At 43.9% G+C, this 24,912-nt stretch overlaps 1 protein-coding gene across 15 annotated transcripts in view; it reads left to right on the top strand.

Annotated features, from left to right (window-relative positions):
• NFIA (nuclear factor I A) overlaps positions 1-24,912 on the top strand; it is a 338,982-nt gene that overhangs the window by 217,617 nt on the left and 96,453 nt on the right. For 8 of the 15 annotated variants that reach the window (XM_063939242.1, XM_063939238.1, XM_063939239.1 and 5 more), the window contains exons 5-6: positions 12,260-12,377; positions 13,832-13,959. In XM_063939242.1, coding sequence (XP_063795312.1) covers positions 12,260-12,377; positions 13,832-13,959 — 246 coding nt within the window. Of the gene's footprint in view, positions 1-12,259; positions 12,378-13,831; positions 13,960-16,584; positions 16,615-24,912 lie in introns of all 15 variants that reach the window. The other 7 variants (XM_063939236.1, XM_063939233.1, XM_063939235.1 and 4 more) reach the window with 1 other exon arrangement.

Below are 24,912 nucleotides of genomic sequence, written 5' to 3'. Positions count from 1 at the left end.
GAATGTTCTAAATTGAAACACTATCTGGTGTCAGCTTTGATATTCACCGTGCACAGATAAAGCTGTAGCCGCACAGATAATATATTAACCCCATCAGAAATTCCAGTCCCATTTTCAAAAAGTCCTTGCGGTCAAGTCAGGACAAGCTGAATGCGCAGCACATTTGGTTCTTATTTAACGGTCTTCTCTTTGTTTTTACACTTTACTAATGAGTCAGCAATGTCTGAGATATGATTCAGATGTGCTGCAAAGGTCAGCCGCGTCTGATGCCTTTTATCCTACCAGGGCCACCCACAACTGCAGTAAGGTGAACGCCACGTTCCATATATAAAGTGCCTACATTATACTCTATTCCTCCTCATTTGGAGACTTGTTCATTAGCCCAAACAGCAAGGAGTTACCAGTGATCATATAGGTCCAGAATTCCCAGGTTAACGTTTCTTGATATTAATGCATCTGTCTTGATAAATATTTTGCAATTAAGTTAAACCATAGAGAGCAATAAAACGGTGACACCTAGGGGGCGATTCAGTTGTTATTTGGGGGCCTGCCATTAGAGGGAACCCATCAGCAGCCATCAGCAGCCATTTAGATGTGCTACCATTTGGGCGCTTGCTTCTGGAGCAACATTTCTGCTTGGAGGCCCCCCAGGCTGCAAGCAAAATTTTTGCAAAAAGTGTCCCGTCTGGGGTGAACTTTAGTTGGGTTTTGTACGGCTAAACCCCGGACTTCTGGGCGTGATCAGTGCGATAAAACAATGGGCGTCCAAACAATTGCATACCGCCCCATCTAGAGTAACGGGGGAAATGCAATTATGGACTCCCATTAAAGAATGAAATCACCCCCCCTAGTGTCCAAATTATAACAAATGCAGAACACTTTCTTTAAAGAGTACCTATCAACAAATCGGATCAGGGCCGGATTAAGCCTTGGGGGTCCCCGGGGCACTTTAGACAGGGGGGCCCCAGTGGAAAGCGGGAGGAGCTGTATATAAGATTGTGCATACCTCCCAACATGACCCATTCCAGGAGGGACAAAATGCTCTTTACATGGACTTCCCTCTTAATATATGTTTACAGTCACCTGTGTTGAGCTATTTAATTGATAAGAAAAATAAAATCTATAATTTATCTTGTTACATGCAAGAATAGCAGCAGCCTCTGTACTACTTAAACACTGGGACAGGACTCAGGAGGACTCTGAGTTTGTGTGTGTGTGTGTGTGTGTCTCTCTCTCTAGACCCTCATTAGATGACAAATTACACACGACTCAGACACCCAGGTGTGGAGAGAGCTGTAAGTGACACAGGGATCCCACCCTGTGTCACTTACAGCTCTCTCCACCCTCCTATCTATCTCTTCTCTGGTTGGGAAGCTTCATCGGTAGTTGATAAAATCTGATACTCCTGTGTCTCTGCCTGCACTGCATACTGTCCTGCTCACATGCTGGATGTCTGGTTCTGCTGCTGCATAAGAGGGAAAGCTAGTGATGTCAGTGTGCTCTGGCCGGGGGGGGGGGGGGGGGGCTCTGACAGAGGGGGGCCCGGGGTACAGTATGCCCTGCATCGCCCCCTTAGTGTGGCTATGAATCGGATGCATGCGCAATTGCCATCATTTCCCCCACCATAGGTTCCCTACCTCTCTCCTGCTACTTTCCTGGAACACCGGCATCTTCTCCTGGTGCTGCGGTGCTGAGATGGGCCATTAAATGCCAGCTTAGCTCCTCCGGCCATTACCAACAGACAGCTAAGAAGTTACCTGGTCATGCCAGTGGCCCACGCACCATGTGCGGGCACTGAATTCTTTAGTGCTTTAGATGCCCCTTAAACCCAAGTGCCCTATGCGATTGCTTACAATGTCCAAAACTCACCTCTAAATTGCAATGTAAAAATAAAGCTGCCCAGCATGTGTGGGCTACATGCAGAAGCAGTCATTATTTGCCCTGCATGCAACATCAATAAATTAAATGGATATGCACCCCTTGAATTGCGACATGGTTTGTTCCAGCAGGTGCAGAGCTTCTTGAGTTTTCTTTTCGCTATCTATAATTAGCCCCTTCATGGGCAGAATTAGATATTTGCATTAGAAATTCACCAGCAACTGGTAACCTTGCTCAGAAAGCGCCTCACTCCTCCATGATGCCACTGGGTCCTAGTGACCCTAAGTGCTGCATTGTCCTGTATATTATTTAGCCCACAAAATATCCTCCTCCCTAAGTGCAGTGGACGGAACTACTTTACAGTGTGCCTATGCGCCAGATAAAGGGAACAGGTGGGCATTCACCTCAATTGTCATGCTATGTTATGATGTATGCTGTACATAGCTACAGTATTTGTGCAGACAGCCAACGATACAATGTGTTATAATGATCTTCTGTATTTTGCAAAATGCCTCTAAAACAAAACATGATGTTTCAATATTGTTCAATATATATTTTTTTTTTCACAATTGATCTTTAGTCAAGTCTTTGCATAAATCTGTCTTTTTCCCATCATTTCTCCTCCTCCAAGCTCCGCCCTCTTGTAGTGTCATGGCTGCAGCAGCGGTCTCTGGAAATAAGCCAGGGGTTGCCACCAATTATACCTCTTTGTAAGTTTCTTGACAGGTCAAGTGTTGCCTCAGAGAGAGAGAGAGAGAGAGAGAGAGAGAGAGAGAGAGGTGTGTGTGTGTGTGTGTGTGTGTGTATGTGTGTGTATATATATATATATATATATATATACATATACATACATAGTAGGTCTGCAGCAAAAGGCTGGCACAGCGGACTGTTGTAGCTGATGGAAAAGTGCTTATGTAGTATATATATATATATATATATATATATATATATATATAGTAGTATTGTATATATATATATATATATATATATATATATGTCTAGTGGCAGCATATTCCATAGTGCTGTACAATTGGGGGATAGGATTTTGTTTTTCTATATTATAAAGACCAGATTGGAAAGCTATTAATAGAAAAGACATCCAGCGATACTTGTACAATAATTTGTTAGTATCATGTTGAATCCTATATTTGCCAGTAAATATAAACATTTCCGATTTAAAATCTTGATAATCTGTTGCAACATCTCCATAGGGAATGGGAATCCTGCGTCTCTCCTGGCTCAGGAACCAGGCGTGAAAAATGGCTCCCCCACTCTGTGTGCTGAGATCTGCTACTGGAGAGAGAGCTGTTTTGTGCTGGCATATTAGAGGGAAGAAAAAGATTATAATAAAAAATCGCCTGCAGCCAGCGTACGAGCAGTCGCAGTGACCTTGCTTTCTGTATGCCATTACACAATTCAATGGCAGTCCACTCAAACCTCGCTCTCGATCAATATCCTATTAAAGCTGCACAAAAAGTCTCCATAAACTTAGTGGTTTAGCCATGTTTATAAATGGAACTCGGCATAATTAGGTGGTCAATAGAAGCCTGCACTAGCAATTCTACTGTAATCTCCACGCGTTTCATATCTTTTGTGTGTTGTGAACGGACTACAAACCAAACTGGGGCAATAGTTTGCCATAAAATATCTGTCTGGCTCTCTGTTCGTTTGTGTAGTACTAGTAGCTTGAGTTCCGCAATGTAGCTCTGTATATATGGCTATGTGTGAGATACATATAAACTTTGTACCCCTGTAAAATGTTAGAGTACTGGACAGACTTAGGGGGGGTCTATGTACTAAGGGGGACATCTACTAAGCAGTGATAAGAGCAGAGAAGTGAGCCAGTGGAGAAGTGACTGTGGAAACCAATCAGCACTGAAGTAACATCTATAATTTACATACTATAAAATGATACAGAGCTGCTGATTGGTTGATGGGGCAACTTCTCCACTGGATCACTTCTCCGCTCTTATCACTGCTTAGTAAATGTCCCCCTAAGTCTTGGAGAGAGATAAAGTGGATGGAGATAAAGCACCAGCCAATCAGCTCCTAACTGCCGTGTTGCAGGCTGTGTTTAAAAAATTAGAGCCAGGAGTTGATTGGTCGCTACTTTATCTACGTCCACTTTATCTCTCTCCAAGGCTTAGTACATTGGACCCCTTAAGCTGGATACAAACTGAGACGATATCAGCCCAATTTGTCATTTTCGGGCGAATCGGAATGATAAATCGGTCATATTGCTCAGTGGGGTGGTCTTCAGTATGCCGACTGACGGGGCGTCGGAATCCCGACAGCCGGCATACCGACACTTATTCTTCCTAATGGGGGTCCACAACCCCCCTGGAGGGAGAATAAAATAGCGTAGCGTGGCGAGCGCAGCGAGCCCGCAAGGGGCTCATTTGCGCTCGCCACACTGTCGGTAAGCCGGCAGTCGGGCTCCCGGCGCCGGTATGCTGGTCGCCGGGAGCCCGACCGCTGGCATACCATACTGAACCCTGCTCAGTGTGTGTGCCCAATTGCCGGTGCCCACGGTCCCTATCGATGTTTCCTGGTCGGCCCTTCCACATGGCAAACCGGGCGATAAATTTAATGACCACAGCATGTGTAATGAAAGAAGGAGCGAAATATCGCTCCGCTCTTCATTACATCGCTCAGTGTGTACCCAGGATCTGATTGGTCAGCCCACCAGTCCCACGTATTGGCTGGGTACACATCGTCCCAGTGTGTACCCAGCTTTAGACCCCAAAGTACCGGCCAACCAGCTCCTAACTGCCGTGTTACAGGCTGGGTTTGAAAAATGACAGGAGCTGGTTTGTTGGTACTTTATCTCCCTCCGAATGCTTAGTACACAGACTCCCGTAAAACAGAATTCTAAGTGACTTTTAATAGCCATTTTTATTTCAAAGTAGGGGTATATTATTCTTTAGTACGTTTTAATGTAAAACAGAACATATTGCTATTGTAAGGTGTTCCTAAAATACAGGTGTGTTTTTACCTTAGTCAAAGAACACTTCCCAGTAAATGAAATATCTGCCAGGTGCCCCAGCGTCGATAGGATCATCTCAGTCTTGGTGGGGCATCTTTATGGTACAGAGGTCGGTGTGTTTGTTGCAATTTTTGGAAGGTACATCCACTGTCGCACATAGGGTCTAATTCATACCTGATCGGTGCTGCGCATTTTCGCACAGCAGCCGATCAGGTCTGAACTGCACATGCACGCCGGCGCATGCCAGACAGCCGACGTCCATTTCAGCCCTGCGATCACCTCTGCCTGATTGACAGGCAGAGGCGGGAGGGGGCGGGCCGGCGGTGTTTGGCCGCCGTTTTAGGGGCACGGTCCGGGCAACGCTGGCGTTGCCCCCCCTCCCCCCTCCCCCGCCCCCCACACACACACATAACAGCTTCCCATGTAACGGATACTGTAGAAGTGTTTGCTAATAACAGCTCCTCTCTCTGCTTCTTAAGTCCACTAACAGTAGATCTAATCGACTTCTTAGGTACATAAAAAAAAAGTTTATTAGTCCAACATAATGTTTCTTCCTAATGCCTCATCTCTTGAAGCATGAATACATTAGGATCAGAGTATTTATGTAAGGTTACTAATGCATTTTTATCACTTTATAGTGCCGTTTTATTTTACTTTTCACTAAATGTTGGTAAATCAAACTCTGCCGCATTCCAGGGAATGAAAACACCATCTGGCCTCTTTTATTTATTGTATTTAGCCAGTTCTGTTTCAATAAATTTCCAAAATAGTACATGAAAATTAGATTACGGCTATCTACGTTCATCGCCGTCCCTTATGTCACTGCAGTTCTATAGCTGCAGGGGAAACGCGTAGTGTCAAAAGGTGACCGAACCTGTACAAGAAAAAAAGTTAGAATAAACTACGGACTGCTGAAAAAAATAATGACAAGGAGCTAAGGGAATGGTTTAATAAATAGCGCGAGGTGCACGGAACAATGGGGGCCACTTTTTCCTTTGATCAACATTTTATTTTATGTAATATTTATGCAATGTATGTTGTAAGCAAAACTTTCTGCCCTGGAAATATTCAATTGGTGTACCTGTGTTTTGCGGTGCTCCCCCCCCCCCCCCCCCCCAATTCCCCCAAAAAAGTAAAATAAATTAAAAATAAACAACAAGAAAATAATAATTGTAAACTTCTCGTTCACCGAATGCAGTATTTTTGACAGCTGTAATTCTAAATTCCCTCCTCACCTGAATCCTGGTTTTCTAGGGTAACATTAATCATTTATTTCACTGTTGGGTGTGGGAGGTGGGCTTTGAAGAATTTAAAAAATGAGAACAATTTAAGGAGAGACAGATGCACCCCTTATTTCCTATACAGTACGAAACCTTAAAGGGATTTTCCCAGGTAGCTTTGATTTATTGGCTTCTAAATGCCGTCTTGCAACATTTCCCAAACAATAGCTAATTCATCGAAGCTTCCGGCTGTGTTTTTTCTAGCCAAGGATTCATTTCAGAAGTTAACAGTTCTGCATTTGTGTTAGTGGGAATAAGACACAAAAAGCTTCTCTCTAGGTACAGATGAATTCAACACGGGGGGGGGTCATTCAGGTGCGGATGCGAAGCGCCGGTTGGACGCAAATTGATCGTGTTTTTTGCACTGCACATGCATCTGGGTCACAGTAGGGATGCACAGTGGGTGATACGCGAGTGCGGTCGCAGCGACATTTTAAGTTAAAGCTCTATTTAAAGTATGGCCCATTTACTTGGTACAGCAAAGCAAGATGATGTTTACAGTTACAGTGCCTAAAATAACATTGAAATCTAGTTTCCTGTTAGGTTAGACCTCTGATGAAATCACACTGGCGAAACGCACATAGGTTAGACCTCTGATGAAATCACACTGGCGAAACGCGCAAGACAATGTCCTGACATGCTGCAAAGCGTCATCTTAAGCTCTGCTATTTTGGCTGTCATATATTCATAAGGTTTTGTGTAAAAAAAGAAAAAAAAAGAAAAGAAAATTGTAGAAAGTGGTCATTTTATTTGCCAGGACAGCTGAACTAATGGCAACTAGCTTACGTGATGTGAAGTAATGTCCCCTTTCCCCTGTACACAAAACATAAATATATCCTTGTTATGGTGCCCAGCTAATAATGGAAAGTTACATTCTAGCACTCGTGTCCCTGGTTTAATCTGTGTTGAACTCGTCGTTCTTCTATACAGTATCATATGATCACTTCTAAGTATCCCAACTACAGACCTCATTCCACTGATGATAACTTTTCTACATGTGGATTCTCTGCTATACTGAGGGTCCGGTACTTCATCCTCACCCTTACTGTAAAAACAGCTTGCAAATAATTTTTTTCGTCTTCTGTACCATGTAACCGTCTTGTCGTTCTTGGTCTGTGAAGGGTGATTATCTCACTGTTTCTTGTTACACTTTTTGGCTTTTGTTAAAAGAAGAAAAAAAAATGCTTTCTCTTTAAATCCGCCATTGTTTGTGTCCTTAAAGTGCAGAGAAGTGCTGATTATTTTCTAATTATCAAAACTTATTGACATTTGTGTTGTGATGGGAGCTGTCGAGTGCAAATTTCGGCCAACAGTTTAGAAGGGTGTAGGGAAGGATAGCTAGAGGTGTGGAAACCTTCCGAACTTTAACTTGCGAGTGAAGATTGTCTGGCCTAGGTTTATTCGACTAGAGAAAAGAAATGTAAGGGTGATTATGATCGCTATGTATCAATAAATTTGTGACCTGCTTGGAAAACGTTCCTGTTTAGTACCATGTCTCTGAACAACACACACGGTTGCTCCCTTGTAGTTGAAAAGAAAGAAAAAAAGTGGATTTTACAAAGGGTTCTTTGCAGTTAGAGCAGTCAGTTTATGGAATGCTATCCAACAACAACTGGAATTGACCGTCACTGCAGATATATCGCACAAATGAGTAGACACATACCCAGCTAAACAGAAAAGGGATGTTGTCATCATTAACACACACATATAATACTGTAATTACACCATACATTGTGGGGCGCCTTATTTGTGTAAAAACGAGCTGTGTACTAACAATAGGTAATGCGCTAGAAAATAAAACCAACAACACCTAGATCAAAAAGTAAAGATTTCACCAACTCTAAACACTCAAGGTAGGAAATATACAACATTTCATTGATTTAAGGTTAATTTTGGAAAATACAATGTCAATTATACACATTTAAATCCAGAAAGCATGGTTAGTGCCCTATTCCAAGATAGTTCTAGACCCGATGTAGAACTAGTACGAGGAACAGCAGATATAAGAGCTAGCGCCAGATTAACATAGTGGTAACAACATCCACACATATAATTGAATTGTCACAATAATGATATATATACTACTCACAGGGAATAGGAGTAATGATTGTAAATGGCTGTGTGCTTCTTGAACGTAGACCAATCAATCAATTCAAATGTATCCTTCATCAACTGTCACTGGCATAATGTATTCTGCTCGCAAAGAAAATAGAGACAATGATTATAGTTGGCGGTTCCCCAATTGTTTATTCCGAGAGTATATACATACCCAGGAAAACCTGTAAGTAATGGCCATAAAATGGATTAACATGTAACAATGGAAAATATCTTTACAGTAGAAGTTAAACAAAAGCATCAAAACAAATCCGAGTAGTAACTGGGGGGTCGCAGTAGGGAAACTCCGCAGCCCATCTCATTCTTCGTAGGGTTGGGTACAAAATCCTGGCAGTCACATTCCCAATGGTCAGGATGCAGACAGCTGCATCCAGACGGATCAGAGTAAGTATTTTAACCCTACCCTTATCCCTAACCCACCCCTCCCGCAGCCTAACCTTAACCCACCCCTCCCGCAGCCTAACCCTAACCAACCCCTCCCGCAGCCTAACCCTAACCAACCTCTCCCCTCCGCAGCCTAACCCTCCCCTCCGCAGCCTAACCCTCCCCTCCCATCCGCAGCCTAACCCTCCCCTCCGCAGCCTAACCCTCCCCTCCCCTCCGCAGCCTAACCCTAACCCCACTACTTACCATCAGGATTCTGACCGTGGGATGATGCTGCCTGTATTCTGTCGGGATCCTGACTGCATCCGGTTTCATATGCTCTCTTACCCATAGTAGGTGGAGTACCCAGGTGAGTAAAACTGCTGCGCCAGAAAACACTCTGGAAAGTCTGTACAAGTGCTAGTAAGATACATCACGGTACTAAATGATCGCTTTCTGTTAAGCTGTTTATTCGGGCAGTTTTATTCTCGTGCAGTTGGGTTTTGTTTTGTATTTAACATAAAGTTTTTAGCATTCTAAAGTTTGAAAAATGTGCACACTCGCATTAAAAAATAAAATTCCATAAATATCTGCCTCTTATCGTTTCACTTGTTTTTAAAAACATTTGTAAATTGCTGGAGAGAAATATGCCGTTAAAAAGCAAGAGAAGTCTACTAAGGGTCCGAATTATCAATCCACCCTGAAAACATATTCAGCGCAAAAAAAAAAATGTTGCGCAGTTATCTATGAAGGCCATGGGCGTGCGCACGGGGGTTGCCTCGTGCGCACAGGCACCCCCTCATGTCCGGCCCCACCCCCACCCCGCACGCACGTCTGCCGCCGATTCCCATCTCTTGATGCTGAAGGTAGGAGAGCGCTGCGCGCATCTCTCCTGCCCCTTACTGTTTCCCGTCTCTGGCAGTCATTTAAAATGTCTCTGGCTGTCAGCCAATCAGAGCTCATTGACCGGCTCTTGATTGGCTGCCGGCCAGTGAGCTTTAATTGACTCACAAGCCGGCGCTATATTTCAAATGGCCGCCAGAGGCAGGGACTCTGTGAAGTGAGGTGCAGGAGAGACGCGCAGTGCGCTCGCCTCCCCTCAGCGTCAGAGATTGGAATTGGCACTGGCATCAGGAGGGTGAGCACAAATGGGGGCATAAATGTATCTGGCATCGCTGGCGGCATAAGTATATCTGGCACCACTTGGGGCATATGTATCTGGCACTGCTGGGGGCATTTGAGTATCTGGCACTGCTGGTGGTATTTGAGTATCTGGCACCGCTGGGGGCATATGTATATATGGCACTGCTGGGGGGCATATGTGTATATGGCACCGCTGGGGGCATATGTTTATATTGCACTGAGTGCCAATAGGCGGTGCTAGCCACGCCCAATAGGCGGTGCTAGATACGCCCAGTAGGTGGTGCTAAACACACCCCTACGATGGTGCACCCACTAATAAAATGTTCTGCGCACGCCTATGATGAAGGCTAGAAAACAGAATATATTGTAGATGTTTTACACATTCCAACAAACAGCTCTCTCAGCAGCTGTCTGCATCGTTTTGTATGGGGATGACCTTACCTGGCTTATGTAAAAAGCTGGTGTCCCCTAGATAACGCCATACAGCAATGGCGTGAGCTATCACCTTACTTTTTACTCATCACCGGGACGGGTTGTTACCGAAGCCCATGTACCATCGACGGGCCCTTGAAAAATTGCCCTAAATGTTGACATTCCACACAACAATAAAATGTGTTAATTTATTATCAGATATTTGTAACTAGGTCCCTGACCTATTTGCAAATGAAAGTTATAGAAAGTAGATGTTGTATGAGGTTTAACATCCTATAACCTTGCAGAATATGTTCCTGAATAACTCCCATGTAAATGAACCCTTTCAGCTTGCTAAACTTTCAACTTTTTTATTATGATGACACTCCCTGCCACTAGGGGACACTGTTCTATTGATGTCTGTGGCTAAAGCTTCATTTTGACAAAATAAGCATGCGGCATGGCAGCTCGCACTCTTACAAATAAAAAGCAGATGCGTACCATTCTCTGAGCTGGGTAACCTGAGCTTATAATTAACTTTTATGGGAAAACATAGTAAACCATCATTCCTAATTAAGGGTGTATTCCACTTTAAGCAGCTGGAAGCTGTTGCACTTGATCAGGGCGGCCCCCCCTTATAAGGATGACAGGGCTGAGCTGCAATGATGAAGAAGAACAAGGGGTGTCTATCCGGAGCAGGAGTGCGACTGAGCTGTGGATACTGCAGCAATCCTGTTTGATTGATTTCCATTCAAGTCAGACTGACTGCAGTGTGGTCATTTCTCTAACCCATAACTGCTGGTACTGCAGCACTCTGCTTTATCTGCAGGGAGTGACTTATAGCTGTCCGTATCTGTGTTACCTTTTACACAAATTTCTACACTGCGTTCCATCGCCATGCAAATCCATCAGCTTGACAGCCTTGTGGGGCCGCTGTCAGGAGGCCTTGTTAGGCGGCAGAAATACTGAAATCCTACATGCGGATGAAGGGTTAGTGTTTTTGTAAAAGGATCCTAATGGGGCGTGTTACTCGCCAAGTAGATTCAGAAGACGTTTTACTCTTTTTATGGAGTTAGAGCTTCTTTTACATATGCATTTTTGATCTCCTCCTTATCTGTATTCTTTTTTTTTAAGTAGGTGGGAACAGAACTACCTGTAGCCAATCAGATCGTCAGGATAGTCGCAGAGTATTTCAGGAAAATATTTGTCCGCTCTGCCCCTCACCCCACCCGCCTATTATAACGTTCATCTCACCTCTAGCCATAGCCAGCCTTTACATCTTGCGTGTCAGATTATATTACGAGTCCGCATTGTGCCATCAGCCAATTGCAGACACCGCCCATCAGCCAATCATATTTTATACAGTTATGATTGACATCTGATTGATTTGAACATGAGTGCAGGATGACCGGGGCGCACACACAGCAATTTGTGTCCAGTTTTACAGAAGACTTTTTTTATTTTATTGCATTGCATGTTTAATTTTGTTGCATGTTTGGGCATCCTTAAAAGAGAAACAAACCCCATTGTCTATAATAATGTGTCTTATAAACCAGAAGTTTATGGAAAATGTATCTGAACTACAGTATTTACAATACAATAGAGAAATGCACTTGTATGGCGATAAAACGGAATCCAGTTCTGCACCTTTGCAAGCTTGTTCTGCCCTTCCGAGGGGTAAATTAGAAATGTGTTGGCAGAATTTAGATTTCTGAGGTGTGGCCTATTTGAACTGTAAGTAGCTGTATAAAAATAAAGCTGTCCAGTATTTGTATACTACATGCACAGTATGTCACTGATTCACCCACCGAATAAAAAATGTCTGCCTCCATTATATTTGTAGTCACTTAATAAGTTTCTTTCCTGTGAGTATTGGCCCAGGCACAAAATGGCTGCCTACACTGTAGTGAGGTGATAGGCTTCTTTCCTGTGTTGGGCCAACCACAAAATGGCTGCCTCCAGAGTGTGCAGGTGGCAGGTGCACTCTACAGTCACTTATTGTATGATCTTTGTGAAGGTTAGTGGTGTGTGGTAAGAGCTTTAACAAAAAAATGAAAGTAAACTTTTTTATTTTGTTTTCCAGCACCCATAGCCGCAGGAACGGGTCCTAATTTCCCCATTTCAGACATGGACAGTTCTTCATACTACAGCATGAGCCCTGGTGCAATGAGGAGGTCACTTCCCAGCACGTCCTCCACCAGGTATTAATAATGTGGCAATAATGTGTGTGGATAAATGAGTGCCTTGTATACTATTCATGTATGTTTCTCAATATTATGCCAGTCCCATGACTTTCATACATAAATCACAATGGCAGGTTCTATTAGAAAAATCTTGGTAATTACCATTTTCCTTGGTTAGGTTTCCATGGTGTCATGTGACTACCATGGCAACCCCAGTCACATTGCACATGGTGTAGTGAGCAGAGAGGCTTTGTAACACCCCCCAGAGCTCTGTTTATCTGGGATTGCTGCTGTAATAACCTTAACTATAACTTTGTTTGTGAAACTCCTACGTTATGTGGGGCTCTTCTTAATAAGCATCCTTCCATGCCTGATATATGCTTTGATCAAAACATATTAGTCGGAATGCCAGCTTGGCGTCAAACACTTTACTCGTGATCATTTTTCCACTGGGTGTTTTATTTCAGTTTAATTTTAACTTGGAAGAATAAGTAACATTACAGCTGCGTAACTTATCTTCTGCTCGCAGAACCAGCCATGGGGGTAGATGCATCAAGCATTGGATAGAGATGAGATGGAGAAGTCGATCATTGCTCACTTTGGGGAAGATGTATTAAGCCTGGAGAAGGGGTAAAGAAGTGATAAGCGCAAGGTGATAACCACCAGCCAATCATTACAGATTTGAAAAATGATAGTTAGAAGCTGATTGGCTGGTGCGTTATCACCTTGCACTTATCACTGCTTTATACCTTCTCCAGCCTTGATACATCTGCCCCTTTATCTCTATATTTTATCTCTCTCTAAGGGGGTAATTCCAAGTTGATCGCAGCAGGATTTTTGATAGCAATTGGGCAAAACCATGTGCACTGCAGGGGAGGCAGATATAACATGTGCAGAGAGAGTTAGATTTGGGTGGGTTATTTTATTTCTGTGCAGGGTAAATACTGGCTGCTTTATTTTTACACTGCAAATTAGATTGCAGATTGAACACATCCCACCCAAATCTAACTCTCTCTGCACATGTTAAATCTGCCTCCCCTGCAGTGCACATGGTTTTGCCCAATTGCTAACAAAAATCCTGCTGCGATCAACTTGGAATTACCCCCCAAGTCTTGATACATCTTGCCTGCTGGCAAATAATGTGGAATGCAGCAATTATTGGCACAAATTTAGTCTAGATTGAATTTTACTGATATGCATAAGCCACTGATTGTAATAACATGGGGGCAGATGTATTAACCTGAAGAAGGCATAAGGAAGTGATCAACCAGTGATATGTGCAAGGTGATAAACACACCAGCCAATCAGATCCTAACTGTTAATTTACATATTGGAGCTGATTGGCTGGTGCCTTTATCACCTTGCACATATCACTGGTTTATAAATTCCTTATGCCTTCTCCAGGTTAATACATCTGCCCCATTGTCTTTATATGTGGGATATGTCATTGACTCTTTCTCCCTTTCTGCAAGTTCTACAAAGCGCCTCAAGTCTGTGGAGGACGAGATGGACAGTCCCGGTGAGGAGCCATTTTACACGAACCAGGGGCGTTCGCCAGGAAGCGGCAGCCAGTCCAGTGGGTGGCACGATGTAGAGCCAGGTAATGAAATGCAATGTTGTAGCGTTTGCAGGAGAGCGGTCATTGTATGATGTAATCGCTTACACGCGATGTTCCTACCTAGTGATGTTCATTGTGGAACCATTACATTTGCTCACCGTGGTTTATCAAAGTGTCCTTGATTGTAATTGTTAAAATGTGTGTCTAGAAGTGATTGGGGTCATTTACGACACAACGGAAAAAGTGTGCAGAATCCATATTGTACCTGTGATGTCACGCCTAACGGCGCCAGTTACTGCTGGGCCGCACAGAGATTTATGCGGCACGAAACTGTTTTCTGCAATGGAGCAATTACTTGTCCTTGGTTTATCTGATATGACCAAAAAGAGATTTCCTCATTCGCAAGTGACTGGGCGGAGATTGGTCCCTTTTGACATTACTTTATTAAGATTGCTACCACAGTTTTCACGTACCACAAAAAAAGGCAAATGACGCCAAACTCTAACGGATCAATCATGCACATCAAGACGCAGCTGCAGAAATGCAGAGAGGTAAAGCTGTAAGCCCAGGTTTCCACCTCCCAGTCGTAAATGGCCCTCAATTGTGCTTCATTGTATCACAGCGTGGTTGTTTGTTGACCCTTGTTGTGGATTTCACCAATCGTAAAAGACCCTCATTTTGCTTAATTGTATCACAGCATGGTAGTTTGTTGCCCCTGGTTATAGTTGAATACACCCTGTGTTACACCCAGAGTGATCTCGTATGTAGGGCAATTTATGTGTTTCAAAAGAAAACGTGTCTCTGCATTTAGTGGCGTGTGGTTCAACCTGGAGAAAACATTGGGCGCTAAGTGTTTACTTACAGGTAAGTTCAGCCCTGACCCAAGTGGTACTCACACCCAACTGCAGTATATCAAGGAACTATGTCTGCGACTTCTGTATATCACAATGGCTTTGGAAATGCAGCGTCTTTACTTACGTGTATTAGGAGACGTGTCCTCTGCATAATTTGAGAGATTGCTGTGAAAAACAGGAACACGGCTAAAACTTTAATAAAAACCTTCAGTAATAGTACGGTGCTCATTCGCACTCTTCATCTAGAGAAAAAAAATATATATAAATACTGTAATATAACAAGATTTATCAAAGCTTGGAGAGAAAGTACCAACCAAACGGATCCTGACATTTTTCAAGCACAGCCTGTAGAATGACAGTTAGGAGCTGATTGGTTAGTGCTTTATCTCGACCGGGCCCTGCAGCTAGCGACTGCGGGCACCCGCAAATCGGACATACCGACTGGGCGACATGCCCGATATATCATTCTGAACCGTCCAGAAGCGACATATGAGTGTGTATTCAGAGTAAGATGTCCTGAATATGCGGAGTGTTTTATTTAGGCACAGTAGAGTCAGTGTTGTTCAGCATAATCATTATACAAAACTATGGGGTCTATTTACTAAGACTTGGAAAGAGATCAAGTAAAGTGAACAGAGATAAAGTACCAGCCAATCAGCTCTTAGCTGCCATGTAACAGGCTGTGTTTGAAAAATGACAGGAGCTGACTGGGTGGTACATTATCTCCGTCCACTTTATCTCTCTCCAAGGGTTGGTAAACAGACCCTTTTTGATTTTAATGAACTTTTTAAAAAATGAAGAGAATCGGAATCCTGTGACACTCTGACTGCTGTGACACTAATAGGCCCTACACACTGGCCGATTTTCTGAAAGATATGAACGATCTCGTTCATAAATGAACGAGAACTCGTTCATATCTTTCAGTGTGGAGACTCCAGCGATGAACGATGCGCGTCCCCGCGCTCGTTCATCGCTGGTCTCCCGTCGGCTGTGCATGCAGGCCAATATGGACGATCTCGTCCATATTTGCCTGCACTTCAATGCAGCCGCGTGACGGGGGGAGTGAAGAAACTTCACTGCCCCCCTGCCGCCGGGTCGCTCATCGGCAGTATCGGCCGTCGGGCACCTCGGCGGCGCATCGAGATATGTGTAGGGCCCCTAAGGGTCCCATTTATCAATGAGTGATAAAACTCATTCTGAACGACCAAACTCATTGCGTATGATAAATGCTGCTCCAGCCAATCCACTTCCAACTGTCATTTTCTTTGAACACATGACAGTTAGAAGCTGAACACATGACAGTTGGGAGATGATTGGCTGGAGCACTATTTATAATTCGGAACAAGTTTTATCATTCACGAGTTTTATCACTCATTGATAAATAGGCTCAAACATCTCCTTTTATACCTCACCAGCCTTTCACAGGCAGAGAGTCTTGCTGTATGCTGGAACCTGGGAGCCAATCGAATGACCCTCGAGCTGTTGCCGGAACGGCTTTCATCATCTCTGTAGGCTTTTTCTCTGTAGCTGAATTCTGCGTACAGCCTACAGAGGTTGGAGCAGAAACCAGCTACCGTGATTGCGCTTACTTTTCTGCAGATTTTGTTATGGAAACCCCGATCCCGTTCATATTATCCCTCTGGTACTCCGTTCCTGTCTACCCCCCTATTACAATCTCCTCTACATGTATAAAGTTTCTCCCTGTAAATTGTAAAGTGCGCATATTATTGCCTTGCTGTAGACGCACTGTGGTATAAGCCTCACCATTATTTTATTTCGGCGCTCCCAATGCATTTCACATTGACCATGGAAGAGACCCATAAGAGACTAAGGAAAATGTCAGGTAAGAAAGAACCCGCAGCGCACGGTCAAATCGTAAACGCAAGAGAAGCCGGCTTATGTTACCTCTTTATTTTGGCTGCGCCTTTGGAGTTAGTACACAACCATTACACCCTGTGTTTATTGCCTTGGCTTTGTCATTTTGTTTTACCTCGAACAACATTGTATTGTCCGCGCACGCTGCAAGTACTATAAACCTGTCTATAAAAACTGCCAAATGTTTTTGCCTTCTCAGAAGGAAGAAACTGTGTATGGGGGGGTGGGGGGAATCCAAATAGCCGTGGGGTTTGCCGCATGGGAAAAGCTCTGGGTTTTACGTCTGGAGCTTATCAATTAAAACAGCCTTTTCCCTGCGTGGTAAACTCTGGGATAAGGCATTAACCCATTGGTTCCGTGTAAAATGCAGAGTCAATGGGTTTTCCGTGCGTTAAATTCCAGAGGGTGGCTCTTATCGCGGGCATGAAGCGGCAAGGAAAAATCTACTTTTGCGGTTTGATGCCGGTTGGGGTAAATTCCCCTTATTGAACTGGTGTGCGCGGGTATCCCACGGCCAATTGGATTCCCCCCTAAGAGTGGACGCTAGATATTAGTGTCTTGACATTCTCAAATATTTCTTTGCTTCGTACCTACTATCCGCTTGGGAGGAGATGGCTCTTTCTTGTCAAATTATTGTGGAATCATTTATTACCTCGGAGTGTAAAGGTTTTGTGTCAAAACTGTAGCGGTAATAGTAGGCCAGCACTATGTTTTGGTTCTTGTGGCTTTCATCGTCTTCCAGTGTTTGTTAAACAGAAATAAACTCTTGCGTGCACTTTTGTATGCCAGCCAGAAATAAAATCGTCAGTGTCTATTTATTCAGGCTAAAGTTATCAAAAAGTTTTGAAACTCAGGGTTGCAAAATGTAGCCGCATCTATATTGTCCAGTCTTAGTTCACGATGTGCCCAGATTGTAATTGCACTTTCAGCTAAGGATGGGCAATATTAATTAATTGTTAATTGGTGTAAAAAAAAAAAATCAGGTGTCTTTATGATGCGGGCACCATTTCTAAAACCATAAAATAAATTTTGACCCTTTTTATAATTAATAATTTATCCCCATGTTTCTGTCCCGCGCTTATATAAGATTTACAAGACAAGACAAAACATGGTCAGGCCTCCCCTAATTTACCTGCTTCCAACGTATTTAAGAAGGAACATCTGTTTCTTTGATGCAAGTGGTAAAATTAAGTTGCTCCAGAGTGCCCCATGACAGGTTCCGCATCCAATTTTACCAAACCATGGATAAAATCCAGATGTTTGGGAAGTCAGGTGATTTTGTGACAAGTGTCACCAGGCTTGTTTGCAGCGTCATACTCGGGGACATTGGCCCAATAGTTGCAGTTTCACGGTAATGTAAGTTTACCAGGCTAGAGTAACTCCGAGATAAGAATACAATGCAGCGGCAGTTCTTGAATGATGCTGGTTGAATCTTACTTTAATGTTGTTGTTTGACCACGGTTTGAGGGTAGTTCTGACCATAAGCAATTTGTCTGGGAATTGTTATGGAATTTGTCTATATTATGAATCCCTTCCTGAACAACAGTGAATTATGTTGTTGCTTTATAAATATGGCATAATGATAATAATTCCGTTGTTTTATCCAGTCGTTGTTCTGCTCGTGCGTAGATGTGGTTTGTGGACTCGGCAGAGAGGTTGTTCCAGGCATCTTGGAGAACTAACCACAGATATTTTGTGTATGTAGGCTTGCTCAAATCCTTCTGTCTGTTCATGTAATCCCAGACAGACTCAATGATGTTTCGATCGGGGCTCTGTCGGGGCCATATCATCACTTCCAGTACTCCTTGTTCTTCTTTACGCTGGAGATAGTTCTTAATGACACTGGCTGTATGTCTGGGGTCGTTGTCCTGCTGCAGAAAAAAACTTGGAGCCAATCAAACACCTTCCTGATGGTATTGCATGATGGATAAGTACCTGCCAGTATTTCTCCGCATAAAGAAGAACAAGAAGTCCTGGAAGTGATAATATGGCCCCCCACAGAACCCTGATCTCAACATCATCGAGTCTGTCTGGGATTACATAAAGAACAGACAGATTTGAGCCAGCCTGCATCCCCAGAATATCTGTGGTTAGTTCTCCAAGATGTTTGGAACAACTTCCCTGACGATTTTCTTCAAAAACTGTGTGCGAGTGTACCTAGAAGACATGATACTGTTTTGAAGGCAAAGGAAGGTTACACCATATATTGCTTTGATTTAGATTTCTCTTCTGTTCATTCACTTTGCATTTTGATAATTGATAAAAATAAACTATTCACACTTCTATTTTTAAGAACGCTCTCACTTTGCAGTATTTTCTCCATACCTGCCTAAAACTTTTGCACAGTACTGTGTGTATATGTATGTATGTATGTATGTATGTATGTATGTGTGTGTGTATGTATGTATATACATATGTATATGTTTTTAATGTTCAGTTGTATAAAGCACTTGGTAGGTGCCAGTTTTGTTAACCGTTGCCCACGGAACATTCTGCCGTCCCGGTTTACCACCTCCACGTATATCATCCATGTTGCCCCTGACACATCAGATGGTTTTGATGCTCTATAGTATCTATTACATCAGGTGAGCTCCTCACAGAATGACAGCTCAGTGTATTATCCTCACATGGTCCAGATGTCGGATGACTCATAGACCCAGAGAACCGGAGACCGGTTTATGCCGTCATTGAAAAATAAACAGTCTCTCCGCAATGCGAGACATAGCTATTTCCCGTCCTTTGCCAGGGCAGGAGATATGGGGACTTTATGGGATTATACACACTTTTATACTACTCGGCATTCCAAGGCCCCGTGTTGTCAGGGATGGGAAGGCCATTGAATCAGTCATCCATAACGGTCCCATTATACCGCTATTATGCCAAGAGGGAAGGACTGAGACAGAAGACGGCATGAACACTATTTCAAGTAGAGAGAAGAAATCCAGGGAGGGCTCGATGTGCCTGAATGTTGAAGCAGACCCAGCTGTGTAATTGTATCTGGGCATGACCTCACCCTGCACACATATAGCACCTGGGTAAATAAATAGAGCACATTTGTAAATGAGGAGGGTGTGCAGAGCCGGAGGAAGGAACGGTTTGAGATTACCTGCAGAATGCTACCTTTCTGCACAGCCCGTCACCCGCTTACCACATGTACGCAGTGACAGCTTGCAGCCCTACAGGAAGAAAAACAAAGCCCTCACTTATACAAAGGACAAACAGATGGAAAACTGTTTATGAAAAACCCATTTGTTTCAGCGGCCCAAGAATGAAAAACAAAACAAAAAAACCCGACCTCCACTCTTCCATGCTCAGCGTTCTGCGGAATACAGTGCGCGTTGACACAAAGTGATGTTATTTTAGTCATTTTCATTTATACAGACCCTATCATTCAATAAGAGCTGCATTGTGAGGTCTGTGTCCCGACAGTAACTATTGCGCAATTGCATCAGTCGTTCTGGGCATGTGCAAGCCGCAGGGGTAAGAGAGGGATCTCTGTGCGGGAAAGAGCCCATAGGCTTCTATAGGCAACGCCATGCTACTTCAGGACTGATGGGTTGCTATAGGCAAGTTCTTCATTGGTCCACTTCTCCGCTCTTCTCACTGTTTGATTGATCAACCCTTATGGAAATGCCAAGCCTGAATCTTGGTGCAGCTGAAGACATAGATGTTTCCAATGGGTGTAGGCCAGTGGTTCCCAAACTATTTCAATAACGGCGCCCTACAGCATCAGAATTTTTTTCACGTCACCCCAGGCCAAAAGTTTCTTACTGAGAAATTCAGACAAAAAAGTATGAAATGAAGTAGATTGTGTTTCTACAGTATGTCATCCTGAGGGTCAGTTGTGTGAAGATGGACCGGATTCGCTTCTGTTTGTCCACATATTTTATGATGGGGAGCCACAGGCACTGGTTTTGCCTATTACATTGACCATAAATCATTTTAATTGGTCCTAGACCACCAACCCAGCGCATCCCTCAAAGTGCCCCAAGGCACTCAGTTTAGGAACTACTGGTGTAGGCGAAAGGTACACTTTAAAACGGCCCTGGGCCCCCAATCTCTGCTGCTAAATTCAATACCAGTGGTCCAGAAACTCTGTTCTCAAGGACCCCCAACAGTCCATGTTTTCCAGGTCACCTAGCAGGTGCAGAGGTGTAGTCATTACTCACTGACACATTTTAAAAGATCCACAGGTGGAGGTAATTATTTCACTTGATTCTGGGGTCTATTCATGAAGCAGTGAAAAGTGTGAAGAAGTGAGCCAGTGGAGAAGTTGCCCATGGCAACCAATCAGCATTGAAGTAACATTTATAATTTGCATACTATACAATTGTACAGAGTTGCTGATTGGTCGCCATGGGCAACTTCTCCACTGACTCCCTTCTCCACTCTTTTCACTGCTGCATGAATAGACCCCTCTGTGAGGAGACCTGGAAAACGTGAACTGATCGAGCTTGGGAACCACTGTTCTATGCAATCCTTTTGGGTCAGTTTCTGACATTATATGTGATTATTCCTAGCTTTGGACAGGGTTTTCCAACCACGATCCTCAAGGCACGCTAACAGTCAAGGTTTTATGGATAAGCCATATACGATTATACGTAAGCACAGGCGACTTAATTAGTACCTGTTATTTTTATTTAACTACCTATTAAACTCAAGCATCACTAATAACCTGTATTGTTAGTATGCCTTGAGGACTGAGTTTGGGGATCACTGGCTTAGGAGGATAGCTTATAAAATAAGCATACTTGACTAAAGAAGTGAGATTCACATCAGGGCCCTATCCAGTGCTGCGATTAGTGGAACTGCGCAATGGGGGGCAGGACTACACGATGCCAGATGCGCCACTAGGGAATTTGGTGGGATTCGGGAGAACTTCACAGAAATTGAGACACCCCAGATAAGTGGAAAACAAAGAAGTTGAAAGTTCCAGGTTCTACAAGTACTTGTATCTAGTTATTCTAGACCAGAACAGTTTTGCATTCAGTGGATACTTACTGGATGGCCAGTATGAAGAGCAGGTGGTTAAATCGTGGGTTAAAATAACCAGTCAATCACGTGTCAGTATTGTCAGAGTTCGCGCTGGAATATGATCAAATGGATGGAACTGTGCAAAACTAATATAAAAAAAAGCGCAGATCTCTGTCTTTGACGTCTAATTAACGACTGTTCACTTTTGAGGTGTTGACAGGAAGACCTCACGTATCTGAAGTGAGCCGAATTAATTGCAAAACGGTCTCACTTGCCCTCCGCACCAGTTGTGATTGATACATTTTCTTGTTTTTTCTTTTTTTGTTTGTTTTTTAACGGATTAGAATCAAAATGTAAGTTGAGTTCTCGCACTCTGTGCAAATCATGTAGTCATTGGGATCGATTCTATTAGCCGTGATAATATGGCGGGTGCGAATCATCGCGGCAGTGGCTGCACTTTATGGAGGACCGAATTCGCACAAAAGTTCTCGCTGTCCCATAGGGCTCCGGCACTTTAGTGCAAATTCAGACCGAGAAGGGTGTGAGATTGAATGTTGTTGCCAATGTTTAAACGCTGCGGCAACGGCACATCGCACCCTTTGCGGGTAATAGGATCGACTCCTAAACGTATGTCCCAGGTTAGCGAGGTAACAATGACTGGACTTTTCTGCTCCCTTTTCAGGAATACACTCTAGCGGAAGTCAGTGGCGGAAGTAGGGATGGCCATCAGCATGCCCACCATAGATGGTCACCATCAATGGAGAAATTGCATGTGTCCATCGATGGTTGCATAGTACCGATGGTCAACCCTGTGCTTTCACGGACTGTCCCAAGGGACAATCAGGAGCTGGGGGTGGGGCTTCACAGGAGTTGGAGGGGCGGGGCAATGCTCTCTGTCTCTGCATTCTGTATGGGGTGGGGCAAAGAACCATCGGGTGGTTCTAAACCATTGATAGCGGGAAACCATCTAGTTCTCGCCCATCGATGTCAAAATTATTCAATATTGACCATAAACCACCGATGATTTTGAATCATCGATGGTCGATGGCCATTCCTAGGCGTAAATACTCTTGCTGCAGGGGGTGTAGCCTCTATTCCACCCGGCAATGTCATCATCAGAACATATAATGTCATCATCAGAACATATAATGATCAATAATCAACTGTTCTGCAACAAATACAGCGTCCTTGTACTCAGCCGCTGGTATTTGCAAAGCGGTAGAAGCGTCTCATTTCAAATCCAGACAGCAGCGACATTTCCATATTTTTGCGCAGTCACATATAAATTCTCCGCTTCAAATGCATTTGTATACATCTCTGAATAAGGCCCTGTACCGCGTTCTCAATAAACGTACAGTATGTAAGCGACATCATTATTGCTCTACTACTAATTATTCGCATGAAGGTCTCCCCAACGCATGAGAACAATAGGCGGAATCCGGGCCAACCTTAAATATTGCCTCAACTGACTTCATCTTGTAACAATCTCCTTTCTTTCCATAGCAGTGTTCCTGAAACAGTCAGAGACAGGAGGGAGCTGTAAAACATTGAGCTCGTGTTTGTTTAACCCAAACGTAGGAAATTCTGCAGAGCACGTTAGTCAGACCACAAGATAACTTATCTCATTCAGCAAAAAAATAAAATATTTTTGCATTTATGCGGTAAAAGTTTTTTTAGGGGGAAAGAAAGGTTACGTGTTCACTAACGAAGTCAGTAGAGTGGGCGCTGCTGTCACATCGCTGTCAGCGAAACAGACAGAAACCAGACGCGCTCCCCTAATCCCGCCAGATAAGTATTTACCGCAATTAGAGCGACACTGTCCCATTTGTTGAACGTTGCATTAGTCAGAGAGTAAAGCCTAACACAGCAAGTATTTTCCTGATACACGCTATCATGTATGTAAGACTTTTTACCTAGTGACATGCACTGGGAGACAAGCTCCGTCTTGTCAATAGTTCCCCTGGGGCCGATTGATTTAAATTCATGCTGTAGGTAAAACCAGATGTGGTTACTGTACTGTGCTTATAACAGTGCGCTCATTTGTTCACAGACAGCTAAGTAAACATTTTATTTACTGAGATTGTGTGAACGTTACAACAGCACAATTGTGAGCTAAAGGGCCCGGAACTATTTAAGAAACAAATGATAGATTAGTATAAACTGTTCGTACTGTGAACAATTCATACAGTACGTGCCTAGCCATTTTTCTGCATACTTTGAGGGAAGTCACAATTTTATCACTAATTTATCACGAAAACGTGCAAATGTTACAAACTTAGATTCTATTGGCTCGTGTTAAAGCATAATAAGATGCGTTGCAACAACGCTTAAGCTACTCTGAAAAAGTGATTCTGTTTTTTAGGCCAATGGGTATCTCCCTCCAGGCTCCACGCCCCCCCACCATGACTCGTGGCATACCCCATAAAGGGTAGCCACTCCCCAGTGAGGTGCGGCCATGCCTCTTTTATGCACGCACGTCCAATGCCGAGTCTGATTAAGTGCCCTAGTCTCCCTCCAACAGGAGGACTCACATGTTCATGTCACAGAGATAATGTATTGGTTCCACTATTTAATTATCCCCCTTTCAGACCCTTCTTGGACCCGGGACACTGAGCACGGGCTGAAGCCGGGACTTTCTGACAAGGTCCCCCTTCACGCATGAGTGACGACCTGGGTTATTGCCGGGTCATCATCCTTCACTCCAGACCCGGGTTTTCCAGTGACCTGGGTCTTCCGGCTTACAGTGGGAGCTTGGAGATGATGTCATCTACAGGCGTTACTATCCCTCCCAGACATCGGCTCCTTTCAGGTATGCCCTGGGTCATCAAGACCTGGGTTATACCTTACAGACAGGAGCCGGGGCACTGACCTGGGTTGCTAGTCCCGGTAATAACCCTAGTCGATTAACACCTTCAGTGGTTTGCCCGGGCTAGCCAGCAGTGACAGCGCTGGCAACCCTGGAAGATTTCCGGGCATACTACTGACTGATACCCCAGGGACAGCCGTGCAGTGTGCCCGGGAATCAGTATACTCCATTATGGAGTTTAGCCCGCCCCCCCGGACTCCTATTGGCCGGGGGGGGCGGGCTTTGCAGTAAAATGGCTTATGCTGATTCTGCGGCCAAAAATCATCGCTAGGGCTGGCGATGCCCGTGGGCGATCATCAGGCGATTACCTCACCCTGCCCCATCAGTCACCCCCCCTGCACCTTCCCTCCCGCTCCCACTTCAATTAAAAACACACACCCGAGGGTGTGTTTTTAAATTGAAAATTTGTCGCTGAAGGGGTTAAAG

Source organism: Pseudophryne corroboree, chromosome 9 (assembly GCF_028390025.1).
Source record: "Pseudophryne corroboree isolate aPseCor3 chromosome 9, aPseCor3.hap2, whole genome shotgun sequence".
NCBI lineage: Eukaryota > Metazoa > Chordata > Amphibia > Anura > Myobatrachidae > Pseudophryne > Pseudophryne corroboree.
Note: the sequence above shows the minus strand (reverse complement) of the source record. Positions and strands in the feature narration are given on the sequence as shown.